General features: G+C 43.4%; 1 protein-coding gene across 1 annotated transcript in view; it reads left to right on the top strand.

The window, feature by feature from the left end:
* The window catches only part of WDR64 (WD repeat domain 64), a 205,136-nt gene that overhangs the window by 137,619 nt on the left and 55,347 nt on the right, over nucleotides 1-12,170 (top strand). Inside the window, 2 exon segments of the mRNA XM_030194685.1 lie at nucleotides 2,492-2,631; nucleotides 6,654-6,759. Coding sequence (XP_030050545.1) covers nucleotides 2,492-2,631; nucleotides 6,654-6,759 — 246 coding nt within the window.

The raw sequence follows: 12,170 nt of genomic DNA, 5'->3' as shown, positions 1-12,170 counted from the left end.
TTCACCTGGAACAGAAATATGCTTTGGCTAAACGCATGTATACACACTATCCCATTTTTTACCAGCATTTTTCGTCCTTCTATGCTGCTAGACCTCACGAACCAAGTCTGGATTTGTTAGACTATTTGCAAGGTGTGGGTATGCCTCAATTGTCACAGAGCAACTGAGATAACCTTAATGCACCCCTTATGGCTAAGGAACTTCAAAAAGCAATTAGAACACTTAAAACGGGGACTGTTCCGGGACCTGATGGATTTTCCCTGGTGTACTATAAAATATTAAGGTTAGAGCATTTTGCTCCCCTATTGGCTTGCTACAATAATTGACAATGGAGGTTTTCCTTCAAGAACGAATGAGGCCTTGATCACACAAATACCAAAACCTGGAAAATTGAGTTCTGACCCTGCCTCATACCGACCCATCTCACTCATCAGTGTGGATATTAAGATATTAGCTCATGTTTTAGCTGACTGGTTGTTGGCATTTCTTCCCACATTGATTAGTGACTTTTAAATGGGATTTGTTCAGGGTCATCAGTCGGTACTCAATTTTCTGAAAGTCTTGATAGCAATGGCCCATGCACAATCTACCCAGACACCTGGTATGCTGGTAAGTCTGGATGCAGAAAAAGCTTTCGATCACTATGGTATGTAGGGATAGAGGGATGGTTTTACTGGGCATTTAGCACTCTTTATCATACCCCGAGTGTGTCAGTTTTGGTTAATGGAGCCAAACCTTGATATTTTCCCATTGAACGGGGTATACGACAGGGTTGTCCCCTTTCCCCACTGTTGTTCCTCTTATACCTGGAACCCTTCCTACGTACCTTCTTAAGGTTTCCAGTTCAGTTTTTTGACTTCATATCACTGTTATCGATCTGTGGTCCCATATTTGTTGAGGGTCTGTCAGTGTTTTGCAGATGCGACTAATGTGCGATATTCTGCTGTAGCATCTGTGTAGAGATCAATAGCAGTCTCATTTGTTCTGTTTTCTCACTAGGTAGTGTATTGTTTTAGAGCCCACAGGAAATACGAGGCAGGGCAGGGTGCCGTCATTTTGAGGAGGGACCCTGGCCCGGCAGGAGGAGGGAGGGAGAGCTAGTCCCTCCTCCTTCTTAAAGGTAGGATTGGGTTGGGGAGTCCACCACTAGACCTTCAGGGCTAGCCTTTGGAGGTGGGAGGAGGGTCCCACTAGACTACCAAGGTTTTTACTTTTATTGGGGGTTAAATCTTTGGGGGTCTGGTGATCCACCAGAACTCCAGGCCCTTATATTTATAGGGGTCTGGGAGTCCACCAGACCTCCAGGCCCTTACATGTTTAGGGCATGGGATACACCAGACCTCTAGGTCTTTATGTACTTGGGGGATGGGGGATCTGGGGTCCACTGGACCATCCATGATGTGATGGATGGTCTCCTCTATTCCTCTCCTGCTCAGCAAACCCTAATGCCAGCTCTGAGGTGGTTTAGATTTTGCCACGGGAGGAGCGCCCTTGTTTGGCGTACTGTCCACTAAGTATTAGGAAAGAATGCAGGAAACCCTCTTTTGCATGCAATTTGCATTCAGAGCCTGTAAGCTCGTTGTTTCACTCACTCATCAGCTCTGATCATTGTGCACCAGTAAATGTGGGCGCTATACCTGCACTAATGGCTTCAAGTGCCTGCGTTTGCTTCAGATCATCTGTGTTACCAATTTCAGGCTTCCTAAAAAAATGAAGTGCCTCCAATAATAGCTCGCCCTAGACTTCAGAAAACCCAGTGTTTCTGATAATAACCCGGGCTATTATTAGAGAGAATATGGTAACTATTAAAGAGAATAGGTGAAAAAAAAAGTTTAGTTATTTAAGTATGAACTAAACCAGTTGAAAGCTATTTCCTGAGTGGTAAGATCAATAACTCTTCTAAGTAAGATATCGGGGGGAGGGGGGTCATTACTAGTCCACACCTGTGTGCCACTTTTTATGTCATTTGATTATTTTATGCACTACCCTGAATAGAAATGTTCACTTTTGAAACCAATATGGCTTGGGCTTAAAAATTACAGGGTCAATATTCAAAGCGATTTAAACAGCCAGAAACAGATCCTGGCTATTTAAATCACTTGTCCAGGGCTAACTGAGCATATTCAGCAGCACTTAACTGGATAGTGCTGTTGAAAATGCCTGATTGGAGCCTAACCAAAACCAGCTACATTGTGAGCATTCTGGGGGTGGAGTCGACACTTATAAGATAGTTAAGTGCCAATACTGAACACTTAACTGGCTAGGATAAGCACATAAATAGCATCACATAAAACACAGTCCTATCTTTGTGCAGGTCATTGGAGCTGGTTAAGTGCTGAATATCACACTTAACCGGTTAGGTTTTATCTGGTTGTGGTTGCATATGCCTGGATATTCATCGCTAATGCCCGAACGTGGCTGGCTGAATATCAGGCACTAGATTTATAATGATCAAAATGAAATATCATGAATGTGGCATATCCCAAAACAGATGAAGGTGAAAAGGACCATTGGGAAATAGAAAGAATGTCATCATCAACATCAGAATTAGTATCTATACACAGACACAGATGTTTACCCATTCTGGCTTCTGCTCATGAAGATGGATTTCTTTATTTATGGAACATTCAGGTAATGTCTCTGCATTATAACTTCATAGAAAACAAACATAAGTGCCTAAGGTGGCTCAAGACCTTAAGCATCCCTGTGCTTCTTATATAGGGATTGATTTACCTACTAGATTTTTGACTCTGGAGATCAAATACATACAGACATAACCATCGCTGGGGAATATGGTGCTCCTGCCTTCTTCACCTGTCTAGCTAACTCCCTTTCTTATGTCTGTCTTCTGGCACCTCTTGGCTTGGCATTCTGGGTGGCAGCCTAGCTTGTCCACCCCTGTCAAAGGCCTGCTCTGGAAATATTCAGAGTATTTCATATAGCAGCTGTTTAAAGGGGACTGTTCAGTTTGTTCACAGAGATATTTGTTAAGTTTAGAATAAACACGTTCAGAGCACACAGACGGCATAATCCATAAATCTGCCACAAATAAAGATTCCAGCTAGCTCCAGATTTGCCCCTACAGGTTAATCCTGCCATAGGCTTAGCCTACTGCATGCGTGGAGCTTTACTTTTCCTAGGAAATGAAATAAGAAAATCAGACTACAGGTTCCCTGCATGCAGTGGGGCAAACCCAAGACTGGATTAACATGTCAGGCAAATCTGGATTAATTTATCAAGCAGTTGGCAGCCTTCATCGTAAAGGATTGTTTAGCGCCACATACACATGCTTTTTATCTTCTCCCAAAATCTTATATCCTAATAGGTGCCTGCAGTGGCACACTGAGATATTTATGTAGTGGGCCAGTGCTGGGCTTGGTGATACTAGCAGGTGGTGTGCACATTTCCTGAGTCAGTGCATGCTCACATATTGAGTTTTGATCTCAAACACACCAGAAGAGGAAAGGATGTTTCCCTACGGAATGTAATGGAAAAACCCAGGTAGTAGGGAAGGGATGTAGGCCAGCAAATGCAACATTATTTGCACACAATACCCCAGGTACTGGACTTCTTGTCCTCCTAAGAAGCACTTCTTAGGATTTGCTGTTAATCCAGCTGTTCTTAGACTGTTCAGGACTGCTTCCATCTGCTTTAGGTGCAGTGGCGTTCCTAGGGTGGCTGACACCCGGGGCGGGTTGCCGATGCGCCCCACCCCGGGTGCAGCGCCCCCCCTCCGGCGAAAGGAAACCCCCCCCTGGGTGCAGCGTGACCCCCCCCCCCCCCGGCAAAAGGACACCCCCCCTAGGTGCAGCGTGACCCCCCCCAGCGAAAGGACAGCTAGGTCTTGGGCGGTGAGACATGTTTTCTATGAACATTTATCATCATTAGTGGAAGCTAGTTTTTTTAACTAAGGAAAAAAGTGTTTTATTGTCCAGATCATCTTGACCTATTAGGCTGTTATAGTACTGACGTCTTGAATCAGCTACCTTCTTTTTGTAGCTTCAGTAGGCTGACTTCCATTTGGATTTATCAGTAGTATCTTTGTTCTTTCCCCATTGCTTTTCAATACATTGACATTCCCTTTTTAAGATGGATAGTTCCTCTATAAACCATGGTGAATTTCTGGACATCTTGACCTTCTAGTGGTAAATGGAGCAATTTTATCAAGTATGGCTTTCACCTTGGTATCACAGTGGGATTTGATCGAACCATGGTAGTAGTTGAGGTAGAGAGGGAATCTGTTAGCTCAGACCAGAAATTGACCTCGTTGATTTTACCTCTGGTGGAGATGAGTTTGGAGGACTTCTGCCTGTTTAAGCTTGACATACAGATATCATGATCAGACCATGGTACTGGCTCCCATTGAATGAACTGATCAAGCTATTAGGAGAGGACATCATGAAGTCTAATGTATGGCCTTTTTCATGAGTTGCACCCTTGGAGAATGTAGTTAGTTTGCAGTCCTTCAAGAATGATTTGAAGTTGTAGACATTGGTGTCTGCATCATTTTCCAAGTGTAGGTTAATGACTTGAATACTTTGTGTCACCCGCAAATTTGATCTAGGTGTCTGTTTTATAGAGGCACTCAGGCACTTATGTTGCCTTATAAAATTGGCTCATTTATAGGCTTCTTGCATAAGTGTCCTGTTATAAAATTGAGCCTTAAATGATGTTTTAGCATGCACATTAAGGTGACAATTCTGTAAGTTGACATTTTAGGTGCCAAGAAGGGACTAGCTTAGCACCAATTCTGCAATGGCTTATGGACGCACCTAAGAATAGTAGCACAAAGACGCACCAGAAGGTAGGCATAACAACTAATGACAGGTTGATGGCTAGCGTAAGTGGGCTCGCCTATGTGTGTGCCTTGCAATGCATGTAACTAACAGTATTCTATAAGTTGTGTGTGTTACCACTTATAAAATACTATCAGCGAGTGCCCACGCGCTAATTGCCACACACCCATTTACTGGCAGCAGTAAAAGTGTCCTTAGCGCATGGGAAAGACCTGTGTTGGGGCTAGCGCAGGCCACCTTTTAGCGCTCCTTAGTAAAAGGACCCCAAAGACAAGCAGGTGGCTTATCCATTTATTTATTTATTTATTTTGCTGTATATTCTGCAGCCCTGCCTGTTAAAGTAGAACCATTGTATATGTGATCCTAAACTTAAACAGGTAAGTTATCTAGGTTCGGATAGCTACTTATGCAAACCTTCTTAAACAAACTTATCTGAAGAGTGGCTGAAAATTGCTGATAGCTGAAGGTAAACAGCTCAGATCCTGCCCTTCCTAAATGATTCAATTGTAATTGGACATTGACTTGTCTGGAAAAAGGTTTTCCATTAACCAGCTCCAAATTTTTCAAAGAAAAGATTTATGTGGCTGACTCTGAAGTTAACTACATAGAACCTGTTGAAAATGGATCCCCTTTATTTTTACTGTTACGTGCTTGGATGAGATTGATGTAGCACAACCTAGACCCTTGGGTCATAGCCAGTCTATTACATAGGAGCAAAGTGAAAGGCCAGGTCCTGATATTCAGCCAGTGGAGATCAGCATTTTACTGACTGCTGCCGACATTAAACCCAGAAATTCAATGCTGGGCCATGTCCGGGCATTGACATTACATTTCCGGGTTTACAGAGCTGGCTAACACATAGCCGAGATATTCAGCACTTAACCAGCTATTGCTGACCACATAAAGATAGGACTGAGTTTTATGCTGTCTTAGTTATGCGGTTAACCTGGCCTTTAAGTGCCCCCCCAGAACGCCTCCAAAATAGCTGGTTTTCAGTTCAGCACTAACCGATTATTTTCAGCTTATTGCCACTGAAAATTAGCAGTTAGCCCAGAACAAGTGATGCAACCAGCCAGGAGCCGTTTCTGGCTGGTTTGAATATTGACCCAACAGTTTTCTCCTTTGCTTTCCTTAGAGTGAAATGTTCAAACAAGGACTATCAATAGAGTGAAGATTGCAAACATTTTGTGAAATACAGCTCAGACTGAGAACAATGCTGTTAATCTTGATCTCAGTGTGTCGACAGGAACCTCACAAGGGTAACAATAAATGCTGCCAGTCAAATTCATTGAGGGGCCCTTTTACAAAGGAACGAGAAGGCTAACGCGTGAGTAGCATGCACAAAATTGGAACTTCTGCCGGGGTAGTGGGTGTACCTGGCGTAATTCAGATTTTGGCACATGCTGAATCCCATGGTAGAAAATAATTTTCTGTTTTCTACCGCGGGGGGTGTTCCCAATGGTAACCGGCAGTGCGTTACTGTTTGGGTAGCATGTGAGCCCTTACCTGTAAGTCAATGGGTAGTAGTAAGGGCTCAGGCTGTAAATAGGCACGCACTAATTTTAATATTAGCACAGGCCCATTTCCCGGCCCATTAAAAAATTGCCTTTTTCCCAGCCGCGGTAAAAAGTGGCCCAGCACGTGCCTAAAAGATGCACGCACACTACCACAGGCCACTTTTTACTGCTGTTTTGTAAAAGGACCCGTCAGTGATGCATTCAGTGTTCAAAGTCCACAAGTGCTATAGCACTAATTGCATTTTGCATTTGTAATACTGCAGCCCATCACAGATGTACTGTAACAAATAATATGAAGCTTATTCTCAAGGGATGTTTTGTTTTGTTGCTTTTATTCAAGGGGATTTTATTGAAAACAGTTGTTCCTGTCACAAAATATTCTGCCATTCCTCTGACAGCACTATGTACTGATAAATCTGCAAAGGTGATTTTGGCTGGTAACAATGGTAAGATGATTTTATTTTTGCTTATTGATCATAAATAACTTAATGCCGTACCTTTACCACTTTACAAAACAGATTTTAAAAAATCATATGCAGTTATAAATGTGATACAGTGAAGTACAGCCTTCACCTTAAGAAACAAAGCACAACAATCTCCAAAGAAATACATCCGCTATATCATTTAAAAAAGCCCCTTAATTGCACTGAAAAGCAGGGCTAAATTAAATGGTTTATGGTGGCAGTGGTCAGCAGCATATCTACTATAATAAAACGCACCCTGAACGTTCTGAGGACAAAGGCTCTGAACTCACAGCACAACGATAAAGGGTTCGTAAGTTCATGGTGGTGAAGCCATCCCACTGACAATGCCTCCCAGCCCCGCCCTCGCATCAAACGTGATGACGACGAGGGCAGGAAAAAGGGAAAAAAAAACAACGCAGAGCGACATAACAGGGACCTATCAAACGAAAACCCAGAAGAAAAAAGGGAGGAGCATTCAGCTGTAGAGAACCAATCACAAACAAATGCATCAGAATAAGGGAGGAGAAAAAGCAGCACAAACGAGCACTTAACATCATTGATGGTGACAGCGGCGGGGGGAGATTACTATTGTGCTCCTGCTCAAGGAAGGTATGTGCTGCCGGCATAATCAACGTTCAGACCCCTCCGAGCCACAACCCCGCCCCCCACCTTGCAAACGGACACCGGCATGAAATCCTCCTCCGTGACAACAATCACCCTCCTCCCAGAACGAAACCCTCACGAAATGATTCACCTCAGCACTTACATGTCTGACGCATAAGCAAAAAAAAAAAAAAAAGCAGACCCCTCCGAGTCAAAACCCCGCCCCCCCCTTGCAAACTGAAACCGGCATTAAAGCCTCCTCAGATAAAACAACCCCTCTACCCCTCCTTCCAGAACGAACCCCTCCCGAATCTCAGTCAAACTACCCATCCCCCCATACTCTCCTTACTTCCTCAGCACTTGCATGACTGCACTGGGATTCGCAGCACGAAAACACTCTCAGTTCTCCATCCCCCATCCCTCCCCCTTTCAATTAAAAGACACACAATATCAAACAAACTCTGGCACTCCCCCCCCCATCCTCCAACTGCTCCCCACAGCCAAACCACCCACTCCACAACAAACGCTGACCACCATCCACACATTTACAAGGAAATGTTACAAATGTAATGAACAATTACAAAACAAATAAAACTTTAACAAAAACTGTTTGGCTTTTTTCAAAACACTTATATCCCTTAATATTCAACAGGAAAAAAAAAAACACATGCTAGCGCCCGTTTCATTTGTTTCGGAAACGGGCCTTTTTTACTAGTATATATATATTTTAGCAATGTAACATATATGTATTAACGTAAATACTGCAGCTGGTGTTTAAAACACTGACCATCGCCACCAAAACGTATTAAACACCAGCAATTATGAAGTGCAATAACCTACTGAAGCTACATAACATCATGTCAGCATTCTCAATTGTTGGCGGTAGAAAGGTCTGCATTATTATTGGTAGAAGTTTTGTCATCCGAGAAACATCTTAACTCTACTGGATGATAAAAGAGGTAGTAGCTATTTCCATCAATAATAATTAGAAAACACCAGCGCCTATCACCAGTACATCCTAGTGCATCAAAAGAAATAATTTCCTTTCATTCTGAGTAGCTGCAATATTATGGAAAACCTACACCTTTCCCTCCCAGAAAAATCTTGTCTTTATTCCTAAAAAAATATAAATAGATATAAAGATATGTTCTGAAAGACTATTCTAAGGCATATGTGACCAGAAAAGTAGATTTTATCATGATAAATTCCTCTGAGGTCTCTAACATCTGTGTCAAGTTAAGGCTATCCATGGACAAGCCATCTGAAAAAGACGTTTTCTCTCGGCCCTCCTGTTTTTTCTCCTGGCAGATAATAAACTTTAGTGATGGGGGGAGGGATGACAGCTTCCTTGGCAATATCCACTATCTCAGGGGGTCTTTTACTACAGTGCGTTAGTGTTTTTTTGCGCTCGCTAATGATTTAGAAACACTAAACACTAGACATGCCCATAGGAATATATAGTCCCAAGCACATAATCCTTTAGTGATCATAAACTAACAGAGTAGACACAAAACCGTATAGTATATTCCTTCGTTTATAGTACTTATAGTATTGAGATGTTTAAATATTGATTTCTAGGATCTTCAGAATGCATCAAAATGCACTGCACAAACACTACTTGTTACAACTTCATATAGCAACAATGTGCAAATCGTCATAGATCCATACTTTTCTTGTGAAATTTCCTTACTTAAAAACCTTCTTTATGCTCAAAACATTTAGGCTCTATCTCTTAATATTACTTAACTGGCAGCAGCTTTCAGTGTAGAGAGAACCCCCACCTGAACCCCACTGGGAAATAGGACGGTATGACCCACACACTGATTGGTCCTTGCCTTTGTTAGGAATCACAGTCACCCCTGCCAAGGGATCCCCTTCCTCCAAGGCATTAAAAAGCCCCAACATTGACAGGATTACCAAATTTACTAATGTACGATAAAATGTGACCATAAACCCATCAAGCCCCAGGGATTTCCCAATGTGCATAAATCAAAGACCCTGTTGGAGCTTGACAGCCTTAATAGGCCTATCCAATCTATGGGCATTGGTCTCTGCCACCTGCCCCAATGTCAAAGAGTCCAGATAAGCAGTAAGGTCCTCCACTTGCCGCTCCCCTTCTGGGGTATACAATGAGGAATAAAATTCCACAAAGCACTCTCGAATCTCATTCTCTCTGTGGGTGACCTGCCCATCTGCTTTCCTAATCTAAAGGACATTATTACTGGTATTAAAAACTTTCAAACTATGAGCTACCAACTTGCAAGCTCTATTGCCAAACTCAAAGAACTTTTGTTTAAGCAATGCCAGCTTAAAGGCAAGGTTCTCAACCTCATAGCTCCTGAGCAACCAAATCACCTCAACTAACTGAAGAAGGAGATCTATTCGCACTGGTTAATGTTTATGGGTCTGCTCCAAGTGGGCCAACCGGTCGCACAGTCTGGTCACCTCCTCCCTCTGCCGGTGCTTCCGACCTACCACCAAAGAAATAAGATGGCCCCTTATAGTCACCTTAAACTCCTCCCATACCGCAGATGGCGAAGCTTCAATGCAAATAATCCTCCAGGTATTGAAGCACCAGGTCTACCACCTGTGGACCATCCAACAGGCTATCATTCAGTCTCCAGTATTTCACCCGTGCCTCCCAACCAGTATCTGCTAACATAACCCAAACAAGGGTGTGATCTGACCCAGAGGTCATCTGAATACCAGTAGCTTGCACCCTCCCCAACAGATCCAGCTCCATAAAAATATAATTGATCCAGGACTGATGAACCCTAAAATAATGGATGAAATCCCTACCCCGAGGGTGAAGCCACCGACACACATGGGCCCGCGTGTTCGTCAACTCCTGAAAAAAAGCACTCTGCTTAAAAGGTGAGTTCAGGCCCCGTACATTATATGACACCACCTTAAATGAGTCCATCATCTAGATTTCAGGCAACAAAATCATCCTGCTACAGGAGTTAGCTCCCCTATCCCTCTTTCCCCAGGTCCCCACTAGAGTAGCCCATACCACAGCAACAAACAGCCAACTTCAGACCTCTGAAGCACACAAACTACCCCGCTCCAACTTACTCACCACCATACCCAATCTATCAATACTCTAGAAACTCATCCTCCCTCCATACTGCTTCACCTAAATACAACTAACCCATCCACTCACTCAGCCCCCACACCACATGTTCACTACCCCCCCCCCCTGTTCATGCTACAAGCTACAACAGAATAGTTACATCAACTTAAATCAGCCAGTAGAGACAGTAAAAACAGTATCAAACAAAGTTTAGCAGACCCAGCCAGTCATGGCCACCAGTACCGAGTCAAATGGGCCTTGCTAATGCTTCAAGGGACCAATGACAGGCTCCACTCTAGGCCTCCTTCTGCCAGTGGAACCCCACTATTCGCTGTGCTACTCAGACCTGCTGCGGGCACTTCAGTACCCTCCTTCTGCAGCAGGGCCTTAGCATCTTCCAGTGATGACACCTTTGTATGCAATCCATTTATTATAACCAACAGCCCAAAGGGAAAGGTCCACTTATAGCAGAAATTTGCTATTACCAAGGTGCAAGTCACATTTTTGAAGGTCCTGTGCTTCTGCAAGGTGGCAAAGGCCAGATCCTGATATAGTTCCACTCACACTCCATTTTACTGTAGCAAGCCCCGGACTCTCACCTGATGTAGCAATTTTTCCTTCAACACAAAACTTTGGAAACACACAATAATGTCTCTGGGCTGGCCTCCACTGTGTGGACCCAAGGTCTGATGAGCACACTCAGTTCAGGGATCCAGTTCAACATCCTGCAGGAGCCACTGTGTAAACTGAGTCACCACCTCCGGCTACCCCAGATTCTCAATTATTCCATCTGGTTTGGTTCTCGATATCCTCCATCTTATCACTCAGCTCCTGAAGTTCAGCACGCATATCCTTAATGCCCCACTGGGCCCCTGCCACCACCTCTTCCACTGTGTCCATGCACATTTCCACTTCATCTACACGGTTGCCTATATCAGTGAGATCCAACTTCAGCTCCTGCAGCTTAACCAATGAGATCTCTGATTTCACCTCTTCCATCCATGCCCACAGATCTACCTTAGTAACTCCCTGTACTGTTCTAGGCAAAGTATAGTGTGGCTAAACAGTCAGCTTAAACCATCCCCAAGTAGAAGCTTTACCAGTAGACTCTCAGTTCTTAAGCAAATCTTTCTTTATTGTAGTGATCATAATAAACAAAAAAGAATTGTTGCCTTCTGCACATAGAGTCTGTATCTTGCCACCCTAGAAGCAAGGAGATGGCCAGAACCTCAGCCCAGCTGAGAAGAAAGCTTTAGCACTCAAAGGAGAATAAGGGGGAGAAACTCAGGGAAAATAAAAGGGGAACAACATGAGGAGATGGTGAAAAATCATGATTGAATTATAGTAAATTAAGGAAGGATCAGCCCCTAGAACAGCTGCTAATCACAAAAGCATGCTAGCAAGACTGAGCTCTCTCACACAGCTTGCAGGGACAGAGAGGGAGGGCTGGCCCTTGCTCAGAGCTAACAGCCAATGGTTCCAAAATAGTCAATCATAGGATACTGCAATCTATGGGGGAGGGGAGCCCCAGTACATAGTGCTGTCTATACACAGACAATGCAATTGAATACAAATAATATATTAAATATACATAACAATACACCCTGCCTCCATGAATATGGAGGAGACACTCCCCACCTGGTATCGGTAGATACCATTATTTAACTCCACAAGCTATAAACATTATAAACATGCAAAAGTCCATTTATATCTGAAT

Source organism: Microcaecilia unicolor, chromosome 3 (assembly GCF_901765095.1).
Source record: "Microcaecilia unicolor chromosome 3, aMicUni1.1, whole genome shotgun sequence".
NCBI classification, from domain to species: Eukaryota; Metazoa; Chordata; class Amphibia; order Gymnophiona; family Siphonopidae; genus Microcaecilia; species Microcaecilia unicolor.
This window is presented reverse-complemented; position numbering and strand designations above follow the sequence as displayed.